We start from the raw sequence: 21,036 nt of genomic DNA on the forward strand, positions 1-21,036 counted from the left end.
AAAGAAAGAAAACGAAATACACACTAGCTACACGATCTTACCGTTTGCATCAACTGGAACTTCTTCGCAGTTCAGTGAACGGTTCAGGTTTGATTTCCTTTTGCTGCTCTTATCCTTCTCATACTTCGGTCTCGGGGAATCGCAAGGACTCGTTATCGAGGACACCGGACTCTTTGGAGACTGAAAAAATAATAGATAATTAAAATTTAATTTTCGTAAATTTATTACGTACAAAAATATACCTTTATGTATATAACCATTGCTTACAAACACTATATTACTTAAATTAAAATCAATTTCGATATATCACTTTTCGCCGTACGCACAAATAAAAATATAAATAAGTATAAAATAGTTGGGTTTCCAATGCACATAGATACTATACAAGACAAGAACTGAAACGCATTCAAACATACGCCGACTGTAGATGATTTTTATTATCTGGAGGAGATAATTTCAATGAAGAAACATAAACAAAAACACGTTGTTGTTAAAGTTATTTTTATCATTTAAAATTTGCAAATTTCAATTTAATTAATAAATTCACAATATTTTTGTTTAAATTTATGTTTGTCTTTCTTTATTTATTTTTCTTTTTAAATTGTTGTGGTATAATTTAAAAAGTATGTTTATCTAATATAATATTAACGATATAGCATTGTTTATTGTTCAACTATGAAAAAAAAAACACTTAGCATAGATCTTCTCATTAAAAACTAATAAGTAAATATGTAAATATATATTAAAAGCAAATATATATTGAAAATTAATGTTTTCATGAATATTTCCAAAGCATCTAACTATTAATTTTAGATACTATATCGAGTCTTCAGTAAACAAAAAATATAACAAATTATAATCCACGTCTCATATTGTTATATAAAAGTAAAGAACATTTCAAATTAATAAGTATTACTGCAATAAATAGTTTGTAGTATTACTACAATCTTAAGTTATATTAATTAAAATATTGATTATTACTAGTTATTAATTCGAGTTTATTTTCTGAATATCCAGTTATGTTTTGATTAAAATTTGTATAGAAAAAGTAAAGATTATGCCAATAATAGAAGATTACAAAATAAGAAAATACTTCGAAAATTATCAAACTTTAATTAAAATACAAGTTTTATATTAATAAATTTATAATGGTAAATCGGATTAAATAACTTGTTAGTGGATGTTGATGTTGAAATCAGTAATCGAACTAAGTTCCAAGTCGTGTATTGATCTTCCGAGCTAAGTTATTTCAGTGGAATAACATGTACATTAAATAATTAATACCGCAATTTCCACTTGAAGGGACGCAATTGGAACTGACCAAGTGAATGGTAAATTATTAATACATTGACTAATAACGTCGGACACTGCGGTATGATGGAGTACTAATCTCCAGATTGATCATTTATAATTTAATTTTGAAATCTATTTCATTTCAGTTTTAAATCTATAATTTTGATTGTTGAACGAGAAATGTAATGCAAAAAACTATTATTTTAGAAGCAATAAAGAAAATTGCTTTCCTTGTGATCACGTTTCGTTCTATTTCTTTGAACGATTACCCACACATCGTGCGTAGAGACAATAACGTGAAAAGTCGATATAAATATATTAAGGCTATTTATAAAAAAAGGGATAGTAATGAGGTCAACCGTTCGACAAGTGGATGGAAGATAAATCTTCATGTTTTTTTTTCATCTCAAATTACCTCTATCGTTCTGAAACAGGTGCCTTTGAGTGCAACAAGTCCAATGATCTCTACGACACCTACGATGACCATCATGGACTACCGCTTTGCATGATTCATAAACTATTACACAAACGTTCGTTCGCTCCATAAAGTTTCCTCTGTCGCAAATCGCCATTTCTGAAATGACGAGAGCAAAACTACACACGGCAAAGAAAATTAATGGCATTGGTTTAAATAACCGATTTCCTCATTCCGTCGCACTTTCAATCTCCTTAAGTTGCAATTTAAATAAGAAAATGATGAATGCAGTCGATTCCTATTTAAAAACATGAAAATGCTTATATCCAATAACAGGTTTTTTCTTTCTGGAAAATCAACAATTGCTTTGGAGATTGCGAATATTTCGAAGGTAAACATCGATACGGGACGGATCTTTTGTTTTCGTTTCGCTCAGAAATTGTTTGATCAAGTTTAATTTGATATTCTGCGCAGAATGTAAAAAAATATATGGATATAAATATGAAAAGCTCGCTAAAGGGCGTTCCATTATAACGGGCGCCCTTAGAAATATATATATATTTAAAAAAATCCTACGCTGTGATAAAACCCGTCTAGACTGTGCGCAATCAATCAATCACACGGCATTTTCAATGCGGTAATTCCCCAAAAAGCAAACACCAAAATCCAAGCCATCCATTTATTTGCACATAATTTAAAATATCATTCAATTCATTCCCACCATTGTGCAACCCTCCGATGGTTATGCAACATTGGCAATTTTATAACCTCCAACAAAAGTACCGACTCTTGTTTATTATTTTAATAGAACTATTGATTTCCCACCATAATGTAACCAATATTACCCTTTTGAACATTCACTATTGTCAACTTCCTATTACCTTTATCCTTTATGATACTTGATTCCAGTATTTTTCCACGACTATAAAAGCACCCCCAATTTTGTGAGGAAAATTCAATATTCGCAACCCTTAAATTTCATTTATTATTACTATAATTAGTACCTGCAGAATATTTGACCTCCGTTGATTTCTTTACGTAAAAAAGAGAGTTTAATGATTCCAAAAATTACGTTTTATATTATATAATAAATCAGATAAAGTACAGTAGCAAACATATAACGTACATGTATACTAAGCAAATGTACGTTTATAGTCAATTTCGGAATGAATATGCATTTAAGACTCGCACAAATTTTTAATTTTTATTTTTTCATAAAATAGATTTTAGAATAAAAAAAGTAGCATTATTATGTGTAATATAAAATAGCTTTTGAATTTTTTTTTGATATTTTCACCTATTTTATATACATAATATTTTATATAAATAATGCACATAAACAATTTCAACTTCTCTATATTTTGTATTTCCAAATGATTGTACATAAATATCTATATACGAATCCCGGTTCCTAGTAAATGTAACTATTTCTATTCGATTCACTCCAATTCACAATTTCCTTAGTATTCAATATGATAGGTAAATATTTTTCCGATGCAACGTTTTATTATTTAAGAGTGGGAAAACGAAACATTCAACCTCATTTTATATTTTCAATTACATGTATACATCCTATTTATTTCTACGTAAAAGGTAAAGAAAAATAAAATAGATTGAATTTAAATATACGCATTACACTGGTCGGACTATTCCAATTTAAAGTTTGTAAAACGAATGTAAATGGATGATGCATTATTACAAGGAAACCCAGTTCCACGCAAGTTGGGGTCAAAGCAATTTCAACCGACATCTCTAGTTTACAAACGTGAAACTCACGTTTCAACTGCTTTCAATTTCAATTAAATATTACCACCATTCATTATTTACAAATACATTCATTAACAACTAAATATCTTCTATAACGTGAAACACTTCAGAAAATTAACACAAATAACATAAATATATATTGATAATTAAAAAGGACATTTGATATTATCTCAAATTAGCAAAATTCGAAACTAAGAAAGTAATTAGTTGGAATAAGATAAGATTCCTGGTATTTTTAATTTAATTATTTAAATTGTGATAAAACGCTTCCGTCCAAATGTATCCAAACAATAATAAAAAGTACGCTATTGATAACTGGATTTTCCCATTAACTGTATGAGTGAGAATGAATAATGCGGATCTTCCATTTTGATAAGCGAAAAACGTCATTTCGATGGTGAAAGAAGGTGCAAATCTAAATGCTATTCAATTATTTTGAAGACCTCTGAAATCACCACTATCTGCATACAACGGTATGTTGGACAATGGAGTCGATGTGTACGGGGCGCAATTTCATTCCATCTCCTCTCATCCATGCACGAATAGAGCTGGCGGCACATTTGGAAATTGCAGCAGACAGACGGACAGTAAGCTCTATAGATATTGCATGTCGATATTTTTTTTATTTGTCTATTACAGCTGACACACATCATTATGTAGCTCAAATATTTGAATACTGTATCGTTATCTGCAGATCCCTCAAAGTTTTTAGCATAGTCCGAGAATTAAAGTATTTACTGATAACACAAGATAAAATGGCAGTCTGTCTAATAAGAGGACAAAAGAAAGTTTATAAAACAAATTAACAAGTTTGATAAAGATATGAAATGATAAAAGCTAAGGTTAGTCTATGTTACAAATATAGTTGTAACATGAGATGAGTTCATAATAGTTGTTAATTGGGTTGCTGCTACTATATAACTTATATTTGACGTTACATATCAAACAGGAGATAACACGTACGCCTAGTTCAATAGTAAAATTCTTAAAATTTAGCCCTGCTTTGACATTATTCTTGTCATACTGTATAAAGAATAGCTACAGTAAAATTCCAAAGATTACCAATGTCATAACATGTATTCCATTGAATGCATAATTTCTCTTTGATATTATATACTTCCTGTTCTATCGTTATACATTAACTATTCAAACTTGGGGCGTAACAAGGATCATAATCAATATACAAATTGGAAAGAAAATTTCCATTATATACAGATACCATTAAAGCGAACTTAAAGTAAACTAAATTATCTTATATTATACGTAGCTCATGCAGTTTGTAATATTGGCAAATTATAATAATTATTAAGAGCACCACGTGTTGTCTTTGAATGCAGTGGCATTACACAAGCAGACAATTTTGTAATTTTCTTACTTTAAGTAAGAACATTAATAGTAATTGAGATTTGCATTTCAATAGAATTACATGTTATTGAAAGTTGCTCTAATTGTCACATTATATAATTTTACTGACTGAAACATCTATGATCAAAAGCATGGTTCTTTTATATTATTTTACTTATAGTATTATTACTTAATTGTTAATTTGAGTATTAACATGCAGTGCTTTTCGACAAGTGGTATCAAACTTTAATTGTTACTTAAGTCAATTTATAGGCAACCAAATATACACAACATTTAAACGGTATTTAAACTAACATATAATTACCTCTTTAGCATTATCAATTTTGAGACTAGAATTGGCATCGTTGTTGGCATTGGCTGCTGCTCTAAGTCTGGAAGCCTTCGTCGTCCTCGGCCCATCTGACCCGCTCGATGAGTCCTTCTGGAGGCGGTTCGCGCTCTCGCTAAATTGTACTGCGAGCTGCCTCCTCCTCTCCTCCTTGTACCGGGCCATCCTCTCCGCCCTCGATTCGGTCCTTTGCTCAGACATCCCTTCTTCATAAAGCGACAACTCAAGAAAACTGCATGACCTCCTTATCCTCCTCGAACCCAAAGCTCCTCCAACGCTTCCTCCTGATCTCTCCGTACACCTAATACCTTCGTAATCAAAACAAACAAACAAAAATCGTTAATCCAGCGGCTTCTTAGTTTTAACGCATCTCTCTTTTTTTTTTATATATATACATCATCAACCATTTAAGGTTTTATTGGCTTCGTAAAGCAATATAGAGAGGAAACAACCAGCAAGAGAAAAAAACTAGGAGACGGTAGAAAATAAATTTGAGACGATCCGAAGAAAAACCGGTTGGTGTCTCATGAGTAGTGCCGCTCGTGAAGAAACCTTTTTTTAATCCTTTAATATTCGTCGTAAGATCGAGCTTTCCGAGAAAAATAAAAAATTGCTTTTAAGTTAATAGTTAATAAGACGTTTCTTGCTTTTTGTTTGTACAGTTATTAGCAATATTACACAATAATTTCTTTTCTTTGTATCTTGTCTAAAATTAGGTCCGAGCTGAGCAAAAGCAGATTGAATATAGTCTAATTTCGGAAAACTCACTCCGTTGCTTCATGATATAATACTTAAATTAAACACAAATGTTATTGCCAAGGATTTCACTAAATCATAAAAATGCTGTTACTTTATTCCTTGTATTTTTTTTTAATTCACATATTGCATTCAGCATCTATAGAAGCAGAAACAATATTACAAATCATATTACATCAATGCTTTTTTAATTTTATTATTCTTCGGGTATCTAACAGTTAATTAAATTTAAACAACATATGTTGAGAATAATAGTTGAATAGGTCAATTAATTTATAAATAATTGAATAATTGAATTAATTCAAATGTATTGTTAGTTTATATTAAATAGTTAATGACGTATACTTAATTGCGCCTCACATTGAAAGAAATTAAAGAAATGAACAATACGTGAATTGGTGATATTATATAAAAATCAGTGTAACAAGTCTTAAGTCTTCTTGCTACAAGAAAATTGAAGAAATTATATTCATTTAGTTTTAGAAATAACCTACACAAATATTCGAAAACACTATTTACAGAATCTGTTTTACAGTACTGTTTTTGTTTAAGAAATAAATGAGTTTGTTAATGTTTCCAGTATGGAAAAAGCGATACAGGTAGAGCGGCAAATCGATCTTATTGATTTCAGAACAAGTTTTCTTGAGTGAAAGTGCATTTACACCTTCGGTTATCGGCGTTATATAAAGCACGCACTCGAAATTCAAATCCATGCCGCAGATTAATAATGCGAGACACACTGACATGGATTAGTTTATTTATAAACGTGCCAAAAACTACAAAAGAGCCAAAAACTATATATACATAAAACACAAAACTAAACTATATAATAGAGGTTCTAGAGAAGTGCATGAACGACGGATTAATTTGTTTATCGAGCACTCATTTCCAATACACTGAATGCAATTGAACTAGGATAAATTGGAATGGCAATTCATAATTTATTTTGCGCCAATTAAATTGATTATATGAACTAATATGCATATAAATTACAGCTTCGATTTTCTGAGCGTTTCGCGTAAAATTGAAATTCCGAGCGAATCAAATAGCTAAATTATTTAAATAAATGTGCGGGTGGACTGAATAGGTAATAATTGTAAAACGAACGAAAATAAAACCGGGTCTCTGCGCTGCTTTGGAATCCGGCAATGTTTGCACTTTCAATCGGTTAAGTAACATAATTTACCATGTTGAACTAATATAAGTTTGTTTTAAAATAGTGTTTGTAGAAATGAATTGATAAATCGAGAAAGTTGTAGAGCGAAACTGAAAACTTAAAACTTGAGCCAAAATCTTATTATTTTAATGAACAGTCATTCTGTTTCATCTTAAAATATTGTCAGAATAATAATCCAAAGTTACAAAACCTTTAAATAAATATTGAGCGTTTAGTCGATATTTTTCTTAATACAGAAATTCCTCGCATAGTCCGGTTTCGTTCAGTCCGTTCACTATAGTCAGGTTTGAAAATTTCAAAACAAACTGAATCTTAATTTATCAAAATATTAAGAAATCCTCAAAATATACAATGAAAAATGGCAGAACTCATTTATTTTTGACGAATTGTCAACATTTCTAATTTCTTCTCGTACTTTGAATGTAATTATAAATGATTTGCGATTAATATTTAAAAATAATGTAAGTATCATATTGATTTAGATCTAAAGTCAATTGATTAATTTCTGTATATTGATTACATTGTTACCTTACTTTGTTGTTTACATAAACACGCCAATGTTTTATCATCCAAAGGTCAATGAACTATAGTTATAGTAATATAACAATATTTATTATTAGGTGACATAGATTAAAACGAATTTTATTCCAGTAGAGGCAATAAAAATCATTAGCCAAACTATCATACTTTTATCAATTGATTTATCATAAACAATTCAATGAAACAACATCATGAATCATATTATCTTAGAACTCAATGAATATAACTCATTAATTGATGTTAGTGTGTCTAATTTTTATTATAATCTGTTAATCTTGAAAATATAATTTTCTATAATTAGAGTTAGCAACGTAATATCATTTATTTAAAAAAAAATAACATGAATGTTATTGTTACTAGATAATAGAAAACGTAAACTGATATATGAATATCTAATAGATTTCAATTATCATTGGTTTTTCTTTAACGAACTAATAAAATAAAACACAAATAATTAGAAGTCAATATTAATCAGTATAACCCGAATTAGTAACATAACGATATGTATTGATGGATTCAAATGTACATGAATGTTATTCCAGAAGAGACAATGGAAAAACGTAAGTCGATACACGGAGAGTTCAATAACGAAAGCAATTGCTTTGTAGACGGGATAACAAGGGCCTCAACATCGTATCGCTTATTCGATAATAAACACATATTATTTCCAGCCGCAGAAACAAATACAAGAGGCTCGCATTATCTACAGATAATAGGAGCATCCGTGCAGAGGACACGATAAATAAATATATATATATATATGCTTCGGATTTAGTTTAACAGTGGGAATACAAGCACTGAAGTTGAAATAAAGAAAACCATATCGAAATGGAGAAACGTTGAAACTGTGAGACACCGCAACGAAAATTTCAGTTTTAGAACAGCATCATCATCGCACGTTGTAGGGCAGAAGGACCACGGGTCGATACCCTGTCGTAACCTATATTAATCATTACTTAATTTCACGCATATATACATATGTCCTTTGTTATATCCCAATGCATTGTATACATATATTTTTATTTAATCGTACCTCTAGAATGCAATAACTCTCCCATTTTCTTTTTTTATTACTTTATGTAAAGTCGTGAGACAAGAAAATTTTTCATCATTTCTTATTTGCATATAAATAAAAAATACCATAAAGAACTTTAATAACGCTTATGCTTCAACGTTCAAACATTTCTTGGACAATTAACGAAATGCGGTTTCCACGAACATTGATAATAAAATAAGCATGAATTGTATGAAAATAAAAAAATAATTGCACATATGTTGAAAGTTTTGTTGGATTCTCTGTATATTTTCGTTCTCGATATTTTTGTGTAGAAACTATGCATATTGCATTGGGCTAATATAAATAGTAAATAAACGCGGTTTTCTGCAATATGCACCAGAGCCGCGTTTCGCAAAATTTATAAATAAAACTGTTTTGGAAGTGCTATATTATTAAAGCCTTTGTACTCCTGCATATTTTAGTTGCGGCCCCAGCCATAGAAATGTTACATAAATTTCAACTAAACATCATTTCGAGTACATCTAAATTTTGCACGCGTTATGCTTCTTCTTCGCGTCCCCTCATAACGAGCACTTAGCAAATCGCATTTCACGTGCGCAATAGTATTGAAGTTAATTTATATTATATAATGGAATGAATATAAACAACTTGTTTCTCTTATTTTTTTAATCCGCATACATTTATTCATGAAATAAATATGCATTTACTCGTTAAAAACAGTATATAAATATTGTAATAAATTTGTATACATTATTTCATTAATTTTTAATTAAAACAAATATTTTCTGAATAGTATGAGTATTAATCCGTTCCAAAATTTGCGGATTTGTATAATGAAATATATTCAAAAATATACATAATATGTGTACAAAAGTTTTAAAAATGAAAAATTGTAGCAGGCGCGCAATCCGGGACTTCTCTTCTCATCGTCGCTCGATAAGCGAATCATTTTTCTTACAATTATTTTTGCTCGTTATGCGAGGTGCTCGTTAAACAAGATTCCACTGTATATAGTTCTGTATTTTATGCAATTTTATAATATTTTTCAAATAATTTAATTAGTTTGGTCATTAGCTTTGGTCATAATTTTGACTAATAAATATTTTAACATTAAAATGAAATAAGTTAGAAAGGACAGAAAGAGATTTTCAGCAGTAAAACCTATTTGTTTATTTATTATTTTTGTTGTGAATGAAAATGTTTATACAAATTTATTAATGGATATCTCGTAACAAAAAACTTCGTATATTTGGCAATAAAAATAATTTTTATAACTTACACTTAAGGAAAGTCAATATAAAATAAAAAAATAAGACAAAAATAAAATTACTTTAGTAAAACAGAGATTATTTGATACAATAACAAATTTTAAGCGATTTGTAAGAAAAAATAACAAAAATCAATACTATTGCAGTAAATAAATTTTATTTAAAAAAATATTTAATCTCATTCCAATAAACTCATTCCAATTTTACCCTTATTTTTCTACAAAAATTTTAACTAACATATTCTAAGAAAACAGTAATTATAATTAAATGTATTGAAAGTACTTTATGGTCAATCTCCCTATCAAATTAGAAATATAATTTCATTAGTATTATTATTTTCGTAATAATATTTTCATCGATACATTTATTATCTATTGCATAATATAAACTGATGATTTTATCGAACTGAGTACAAAATACACATATCATTTGGAAATACCCTTCAAACCAAATCTTTTTACTTGACATTACTCAATAATTTATTTAGTAAATCTTTCTGAGACGTTAAACCAAAAAAACATGGATGCAATGATCAAATATTAAACAAAAGTCAACTTGCTGTTAATATTTTCTTATGCACAAATATGGCCTAAATAAACTCAATGTTGTTATTCTTTCAAAAATTACAGTGATTATTTAAAAAAACGCTGATGGTATCAAAGAGACAAAGAAAAATAAATAAGATATGGAATAATGAATATTTCCAAAAAATGATCTTTGTTTAATTACTTCAATGGAATTACTAGAAAAGCAATCTACTTTCATAAATATTAATCTTTTTTAATGAAATTTTATATATGCATAGTATTGCTAATTATGCTCTTCTATACTCATTTTATAAATTGACTTTTTTAATTGTTAATTATTTAACGAAATTACTGCTGTTATTATGATTATACAAATACATTAGATTTTTTCTTATTTATGTACAGCTGTTTCAATAAGTATGATTATTATAACAGTATAAAATAAGAATAATTAATAAAAAACAAAACGAGCTTTTCTCTTATTAAATTGTAAGAAAAATGACTCTCAAAATGGAACGCATTATCGTATATTACATGGGGAAAATTGGTTCACTATACGAGTAAAAATCCGGAAATTTTGAAACGGATTATGCTCGTTAAGCGAGGTTCTACTGTATATGGAAATGCAGTTGCATGAAAAATCTACTTTAAGAAAACAACAAACAGGGAACAAATTGAAATGAATGCATGAATTAAAATGGAAAGTTAATTATTCAAATTATACAAATGATTTTCTCGGAAATTTTATAACATTGATGTTCTATGAAACATCATAAAATCGTTAACGATTATATTATATAAATAGAGGAAACTATTGAAACAAACATCAATATGTAATATACAAAATAAAAAATAGTTTTACTATCAATAGAAATAACGTTAATGTAAGAAAAATATATTTTGAAGTTATATTCACTAACTGTAAAAGTATATGAGTAATTAAAAAAAGCGCATATTTACATTATATTTATAAACGTCGATATTGGCAAAACACTTATATGTGTCTAAAAATATATTATAAATTTCATATCGAACGCTGATAATGTTATTATTCATTAAATTTTTCCACATTATTAACAATTTTCTTCGTTTCTTTTAAAATTGATTAATTTGCGTCATATTCATAAAATCTTCATTTAAGGTCTGGCCTATATTTGGAACCACGATTATCTTATTATTTTTAAATGTCAAACTTAAAATTAAGCAAAGCTGATAACCCTGGCTTCCTTTTTCCCAAAAAAGCGATCGCCCGAAACCCACAAATGACCCTCATCCGAGCTTCAATTGATTAATTGAAAAATTTCTCTTCTGAGAAACGCATTTATATATATAAAAACAATATGTTATTATTCATGATTTTTTTTATAAATCTAACTGAATTTTCGATACAAATTTAACACGGAAAGAAGGAAAAAACAATGAATGTTTTTATTGAATTTTGATGCATTTTAAGTAGATCATTTTTTGATCAAGAAATACAGTGGAACCTCGCTTAACGAGTATTTCGCTTAACGAGCAAAATAAATTGTAAGAAAAATGGACGCAGTATCGTTTATTGCATTAGTTTATATGGGGAAAATTGTTTTACTATACGAGTAAAAAAATTTTGAAACGCTCGTTGAGCGAGGTTTCACTGCATTATTTTTAAAATAAGAGAGTAGTCTACATTTGTAGTAATTAATAGAAGGCATTGACTTTAACATCATAAATTAACCTACTAAAATTTATTGTGAAAAAAATATAGAAACAAAAATAATGAAAAACAAAGAAAGGTTTATTAAAATACGAATATAAAGTCTGTATGTATTTTACTGCATTTAGTTCGTTTATGGATCAATTGATAAAGAAGTCAGTAGTCATTCATAATATCAAATATTTTATATATAAACACTATTAAATTTAGAACATAAAGACTTGAATGTATTTTACAGCATTGCTTTTTTTTTGTACAAATAAACATAGGTTTTCTTTGTAAATAAAAGAGTAGTCTATAGTTTTAGAAATTCTTAGTAGGCAGCATTGGTAAACATTATCAAATACGTTAGAAGACATGATGTAATTTCTAAATCGAGAAATAATTTCCTATTAGATTGAAGGCCTCATAATCACTTTTACATTCATAATTACATTTACTTTTCAAATCTAATACACATGATATTTACAATGTTCTACGAGTTCCTCGCTTGTAACCATTGCTGAATTTACTTATTTATAAATCGGACAAATATGCTAATGCGTTACTCATATATTTTTTCGTATGTCTATTTATGGATAATCCTCAAACAATAGTCAAAAAAAATATAATATAGGTGAAATAACAATCATGCAAAACAAAAGGAAATTATTTATATTTCATAATTCTGAATTATTCATTCTAAAATTAAATTTAATTCCAATAAATTGATAAATTATTTAATAAGAAAAATTATTTTAATGAGCGATGATAATATTTAAAAAAAATGTAATAAATGTAATGATTTATAAATAAAATTACCATGTTTTTATGTTGATAAAATAAAACACAATTATTATATTTACATAAATATATTCGTAGTAACTCATTACAATTAAATAATTATATTTTTCTAAAAGAGAAACGTCAAATGAATTTCAAAGAATTATCAATAAATATTCAAAAATAAATCTTGTAATTAGTGCTCCTTTTAATTAAATAAAGTGGTATAATGATTATATTTTAATCTAGATGAGTATGTTATAACATCTTAATGGAGTTCTATTTATTAGCTCAATTACGATAAGATAAATTAGCCTTTTCTGCGCTAAATAGTTTCTAATAATTGCGTAACAATAGCAGCAAATCAATCGTACAATAAGTGCACTTTCTGATTCAGTTATTCCGGTATGCAAGGTGTCTCCGCATTATAATTTATGTTCACGTTACAATCTTTATTAGCGTAATAATTATATAATTCGCAATAAAAATCACACAATATTCTCATGATAGCTTCTCTTTTAATTTAAATTAGTTTCTCTTTATTAATATTTATTATAATAACCATCAAATTATATAAAATTCAGTAGAAATACTGCCTTTTCCTCAAAATTAGAGCAAATAAAAGAAATTATTTAAATTGGTGTATGAACATGCCAAATGTAATAATAAATTAATAAACATTTTCCAATTAAATAAAAATTAAATTTAAAAAAATGCATAATAATTGCTATAAAATTAACTTTGATGATTATTATGTCTGCATTTTTTTTTCTAAATAAATGAATTATGTATCTAGATTGTAATAAATATTATAATGATTGCAGCATTCTCTGCAGTTTCTAATCGTTGTGCAATGGTAGTAAATCAATCTCACAATAGCTCATCTTTCTGAATTAGTTAATTATTCCCATATGTGTAACGAATGGAAAGAGATCGAAGTGGAGAAAAAGCTGTACCTGATCTATTACCGTCGATGATCATTCGTATTCGGAGCGGCATGATCTCTCTCGACAATAATTGCGACTTTCCACTATGGAAATGCTGGGGCATCGATATTGGATGGAGAAGTTTTATTGATTCCTCGTCGAGGTCTGTCTGGCAAAATGCAACCGGGATACAACACACATCGAGAATTCCATGATAAGATTACTCCCATGCACACCCACACCCACGTCGAGGATAGAAAAATTAAGCGCGATTCATATTCGCAGTGAATTTGCGTGTAACTTTTTCTTTTCAGTCGAATTTTCAGTCTGACGTAATGCCACAAAAGTCATATGGAAAATTGTCATCGAATGACGTTCGTGGATCGAATGACGTTCGTGGATCGAATGAATAAAACCGTCTGAAATCTATTCAAATCCATCCTCAAAAGCGTTCAATGATTAAACGAATATTTCAAGATTAATCAATATTTCATAAATATTTATTACATTTCGTATGAAAAACGTGACTTTTACGCTCTTTTTTTAAATAATCCAAATCTTAAATATAAACACTTTTCAAACAGATTCGTACCTAGAAAATTCAGTTCATCGAAGAAAAGACTTCGGTAAATACAGACTTCAGAAGAATTGCAAACAAAAGAAGGTCGAGAGGGTTTCAACTAAAGTGTAAATAGAAAAACGTACTAGTTGTATATTTTTCGTCGTACTGTCAATTCCATTACAGCATGATGAAAAATATTTATCTAATAACTACATTCAATATATTCAATTTCTAAAGTTATTTTGTTTTTGTTAAAATGAGTTTACAAGTTTTACTTTTTATGAAAATTAAAATCAAATTTATTTATTAACTCTTCTTTTCAAATCATATACAGTGAAACTTCGCTTAACGAGTTTAATTCTTTCCAAAATTTCCGGATTTGACTCGTATAGTGAAACATATTCAAAAATACACATATGTACACAAGTATTAAAAATGATATAGCAGGCGCAAAATCGGAGACGTCTTCTCGTTATGCGAAACGTCAATTGCTAAGCGAGTCATTTTTCTAATAATTAATTTTGTTCGTTAAGCGAGGTTAAACTGTATTTCTATTTGGCAAGAATGTTGAAAATACTGTCAAAATATTTATAAACTTGCAAACTTGTTTATGTGAAGAAGAAAAAAATTGATCTCAAAATTATTATTTTCTTTGCATCTATTTTAAATGATAGCAAACAATAGTCTTCCACACCTTCTTATTTACTTTCATTATTTATTTTCAAGAGAAATACCATCCATTTTTCTTATGTCATATTCTCGTCTATTTATTTTCTTGCCTCGCAAATTGTTTGCTCAATTGTTTCCACTCTTCACAGCTGCTTTACCACGATATTCCCCTTTATGTTCCTTCACTACAAATGGAAATATATTTGAACCATTATTATTATAGTCTCTTTCATAAATATTTTAAATTACGTTAAAATTACTGAAATTTAAAAAAAAATCTCTCTCTAAATATTTCTGTAATTTTATAGATGATATAATTATTAATTACATTTCAGTGTGCATTAAAAATAATATTTGTTTTTAATTAAAAGTAATAAAAATGGAATTATATTGAATTCTATAAATATCTGAGTATAAATATTTCTAGATATCACATACTGTGAATTCGTTGAATAGATGCGAATAAATCACGGCGAATGATTTCATAATTGCTTGGAAAGTAGATCAAAATAATTATCGACGATAAGTTTCATCCATAAAGGGAAAAGCATCGGCGTATAATTTAATAACTGCGACTCGTTTAAAATTGAAGACCTCGTAGAAACCAGCACGTAATTTATCAAAGTGGTAATATTTTATAGTTCGTTCCTTCGGTATCATTTACAAGCCAGAATTCCTACCCATAAACGTCGATCACTACCAAAATAATGCATTTTTAAATATTCAAGAACATTTGGATAATGCAACCTTTGCATCATATTTATGATCCTTATAGGTTTTACTACCAGCATAACGAATATAATGCAACAATGATGTTATAATATCACCATACTACTTCCGATATATAACTTGTGCATTCATTTAGCAAAATACGTCTACTAATAACAGTAAATATAATATATTGAATATAGTTGTTTTAAGGTTCTATGAGTTGTTTTGAGATATTTCCCTAATAAAAATATGTAAAAATCTCAAGCTAATGTTAATTTGTCATCAATATGTGCATATTAATTCAAATTATTATCATTATTTGTTACATCATGTAGTTGTCAAATTATCGAGGTAGTGTGGACGTACCATTAAAAAGGCTAAGACTCGAATGCAATAACAAACTAGTTTTCCTATTATTTCATAAACTTTATCACACCATTACATAACATTCAGTGTTTTTGTATAGGTTTATTATTATTGAATTATATCTAATAGATATTACCAAGATATCAAAGACTTCCTATAAAGATTCTTAAACTATTAAAATAAAAAAGTTTACAATTCAAAATAAGAAATAATTTTAATTTTATATGAATTTATTAATATTCCAAGAACATACATGCAAGACAATAGATGATGATGTCATTTGTATTTTAATCTTATTTGCGCAAAATGAATTTGAATACACGTAGATTTTATCAGTAAAATTCCAAAATTCCAAATGCAGAAAACATATTTTCGATATTAGGAATTTTATGAATCTCGAGGTAAATTCCAGGTATGCAAAATTTAGCAGAGAGAAGCGATTTTATGAAAGAACATGTTCTGAATACGCACCTATAATGCAATGAATATAATGAAATTAGAAGTCTTCTGGTTCTGGTGGATAATAAAAATGTATATATATATTTTAAACGTATGCATGTATATAAGTGCGATAGTTGAGTAAAATTTATGCGGAGATTAAATGCGAAAAATCGTCATAAATTGCACTGCAATATGAAACTATGCTGCTCCGCTAGCAACGAAATTAAGTTTCACAGATATCACACGCCCATAATTCTCATACGACCCAAGTAGAAAAATATCAGCTGGTGAAATAAAAAGGTATGAAAACCGTGGAAGTTCGTAGATAAATAATGTAAGCTAATTTATTAATAGTACGTGTTAAAATATTTAAATATATTATTTTGTAATTGTCACGATTTACATTTACAATGTGATCTAAATCTATGAAAAGAATTTAAAAATCTTAGAAATTAATTACTTGAATAAGTTAGATCTCAAACAATTTGTAAACCTTATAAATAATTAGAGTTATTTAATTTTTTTAAATTAATAAGTTAAAGTAATCATCTATAATAGACAATTAAGTAATAAGTGAGTGCTGAGCAAAAAATAAAATCCATAAGTATAGTAACTAAGTGTAGTGTTTGCAATCAATTTAAGTTGGTGTTGATATAATTAATAATTTATAAACAAAACTAAACAGACCAATTTTGCAACGTCATTTAGAATTATACAGTAATATGTCCCATAGTGCGCGTAATCAGTTACAATAATAACCCGGACTGTTTGAAACCGGACTAACAGAGCAACAAAATAAAATAGGTCTTTGTTGTGAAATTCGAGGAATGATAAACAAAGGTATTGCAGCATTTGATATTTTACCATAAATTTTCATTACATATGTTTGTACAAATTTAATTTTAAATATTTCTATATATTTAAAATTTATTAGATTAATGAGAAATTGATAATTGGGTTTCTAAAATTTTCTACGTTCAGCTCGTAATCCCATCTAATGATTGGAAAACTTTAAGTCGTTGGCTTGTTAAGCTGTTGTCAGGAAGATTTATAGCTGAAACTTTTTTTTGGCATCCTATCAGAATATTTGTTAGAAGTTTCTTTGAATAGCTTCATCCACTGTTGCTATTCCAAAATACCTATATGCATCTGGTTATAAAATATTATGCAATTTTTAATAATAATGAATTCAATCATTTCTCTCTTTTTTAAGAATATTTTCTTTTATACATATTATATATTATTTGAAATAACTTGTCAAGTAACATGAAGTATATATAAAAAAGTGGTAAAAGTACTTGTACAATAGAAACTGGGTAAATAATTCAAGTGCTAGGAACAGCTGTATACATCAATTATAATAATACTTGTCAAGTATTACGTACTACTTGAGAAGTAATTTTAGCAATATTGATAAATGCATTCCGCATTAGTCGATCTTTTATCTTTGTTTGACTTACTGGTTATTCTTCAGTATAAGTACACAAGGGGTTTTGGACGCTTGTATTAAAGTTTGTTTTCTTTTGATTTGTCCGAGTTTTGCTATAGTTAATTTCAATTTATCCCCTTTGCCCTTTGGACAATAATTTTCAAATATTTATTCGAAAAATATAGATAATATTTGATTACTGAAATAAATAGGACTGTAAAAGTAACATACATTGGTTTCATATTAACGTTTTAATAACTTTGGAGTTACATTCACATTAATTATAAAACACTGCTTTTATATTGGACATTTTATTACTGTTAATACGTATACCGACGTATCAATTTTTTTTACTTTATTTCTTAATACAGGTCGTAAGTTCGATACTTCTCTGGTTTTTATGTCCATCCAATATTTATGAACTTAATAATAACTTTCCCTATTTAGAAGCTATCATTATTAACTGAAAATAGTAATTTTGATATAACAAAAATCCGGAAATCGGAATATTGATATTGAATCCAACGTTCGTATTCATTTAAATATAGACTGAAAACAATTGAAATTACGTCTGCGTTTCAGTTCCATGGAACATCTCCATTGTGATCCGACTGAAGCATAAATGTTTCTGATTTGTTTGGCCATTAAAAAATTAATTTCCATTTATGGTGGGGGTGTGAATTGAATGCAGTCTGCGTCGCCCCTTTGTTTCCATTTCCAACGATACGAGTGACTCGACTGGGGGAGGATTTTACCCTCGGAGCGCAGAGGTTTAATTAATAAAAAAGAAAAAAACGAGAATACCAGATTTCCATACGCCGCGTTTCGTGGAAACATTGAAAACCCTATTAGCTTCATCTTTTTCCCGGTTTCATGTTTCATGCGCTGAAAGGATGGATGTATTATGTTACTAGGAAAACACGTATATAGTGCAGACGGTCCATGATTAAATGACGAATGGCAATTTTCGTGAAAACTTTTTGGAACCTACATATTTTAGAGGCTGTCGTTCACAAATATAATACCGAGAACTCGGATATTTTGGTGTTGTAAAAGAGTAAGGTAAATTATGGGGACTGTCCCTTTTCTTTCTTTCCTCGGAAAAGAACTTCTTTTATTCTATTATACATTTTTATAAATATATTTTTTAAATTCTACTACATTTTTTTGATATCCTATCACAACACGATACAAATAAAAATAAAGTAGTTTATAAAAAAAAACTATAATCAATATTTTAAAGTTAAACATGAATGGGCGGCGACCGGCACTTTTGATGTTTCCATGCACACTTCAAAGAAACGAAAGTTCCTAGTAATTACAAATAATATCATCATTTATACAAAAGAAAATTATTTTTAATGAATCACTTATATGAACATATAGAAATAAAGAAACAATAAAATCACATTACTAATTATTTCATTTAATTATATTTTTATTTACATAATAAACATACCTCATAACCATTGTCTTTCATACTAAATCTTTTATGAAAGTAAAAGATGTATTGAAGTATTAAAAAATTGTATATAATGTTTCGGTCCTTCATTTCGCAGCGTAAAATTACATTTCGTCTACATGAAAAAGTTTGATTTTTTTTAATTAATGCTGTCGAGATTAAATTTCAAATGTTCCAACTAAATTTTCCTTTTTGTTTTACGGGTAGCTGCGTTACATAATTAATAATTTATTAACAAAATATAATAAAATTCTTTTCAACAGTGATTACAGTATTTATAGCACCTAATAATAATGTAACCAAAATAATTTTTATTCTATTATAAAATATACTTCTTCAATTACAACATATAATCATTATAATCAATATTAGTTAGGTGCGTTTAAACTGATTTGCAAATATTTGGATAATGTCTAGACTATTGAGTTCTAAATACTAATTATAGAATAAAACAGAAAACAAAACATATTTTGTAGTTTTTGTAAAAAACTGAATCTATTAGAACAAAATGATTTTATATATTTATTCTTAGAGTTGCGGCTGTTTTCTTTGTATTGTATTACGTATGACATTTCGTTTATACCTGTGTCAATTTGGTCATTGTGTAATAAAGTTTACAAAGCGTAATAAAACTTACAACAAAATTCAATGAATTTGAAATGGGATGAGACGAGAATTGGTAGTTTACTAAATGCAGAAGTTTGATTTAAAAGTAAGTAATTTGTAAATGAAATTTAAATATTTATATTTTTTTGTTTAGCTGTTATTTCCTATTCATTAAAGTGTATATAAACATTTTACATAGTTTTTTTTATACATGACAATATTGTAATTAAATTAATTTAACACGCTTTCAAATAATCGACATGTTTTATAAACAGAAGAAATTAAATAATATTTTACAGTTTAGAAATAATTAATTATATATTTTAAGATTATTATTTTATGTGTAAAATATGTTTGTTTTCAATAGGAGATTTCGTATTATATAAATGATTTATTATAATTACAATTAGGAAAATTCATTCAATCTTTTCAAACATTTAAAGTTAAAATTATTTTACAAATATCAATAAAAATTATAACTGATTTACTCATAATATATTAACAATTAATTAAAAGAAATAAAGTAAGTAAAAATATTAGCTTATTATTCATTCGAAACACAATAAATGTACGGGTTCTTGTTTACATTGAAAAACAATTTAATTTGACTCATTTACAAAAATAGCATTTAATTCGTCTGCTTGAAATAGCACTAACATATATAAATCAAACTATTCGTATGTTTGTTTAATAAAAAATTGTGGTAGATTTAAATTTGAAAAGTAACCATTTCTATTTTGGTAACTAAAATTCCGTAAATATCAGTTCAATAATTTATCGGAATTGATAACAGAGAAATATTTACATTGATTACGTTTCGGATGCGCGCAATGAGTCTTTTGCTCCGGACTACTCTGATAAATAAATGATTCGTGAGATTGATCAATGAAGATTCCGAAATTAGAGTAATTAGATTGGATCATTTTGAAATAATGCATAGATCCCGTGCGTGTGT

General features: G+C 27.8%; 1 protein-coding gene across 3 annotated transcripts in view; it reads right to left on the minus strand.

Annotated features, from left to right (window-relative positions):
* LOC108563405 (supervillin) overlaps positions 1–21,036 on the minus strand; it is a 52,892-nt gene that overhangs the window by 31,511 nt on the left and 345 nt on the right. For 2 of the 3 annotated variants that reach the window (XM_017922065.1, XM_017922067.1), the window contains exons 2-3: positions 5,145–5,476; positions 42–180 (exon numbers count right to left, since the gene is read on the minus strand). In XM_017922065.1, the coding sequence (XP_017777554.1) occupies positions 42–180; positions 5,145–5,369 (364 nt within the window). In that variant the 5' untranslated portion in view covers positions 5,370–5,476. Of the gene's footprint in view, positions 1–41; positions 181–242; positions 343–5,144; positions 5,477–21,036 lie in introns of those variants that run through there. The other variant, XM_017922066.1, reaches the window with a different exon arrangement.

Source organism: Nicrophorus vespilloides, unplaced genomic scaffold, assembly GCF_001412225.1.
Source record: "Nicrophorus vespilloides isolate i.1.1-1 unplaced genomic scaffold, Nicve_v1.0, whole genome shotgun sequence".
Taxonomy (NCBI): Eukaryota; Metazoa; Arthropoda; class Insecta; order Coleoptera; family Silphidae; genus Nicrophorus; species Nicrophorus vespilloides.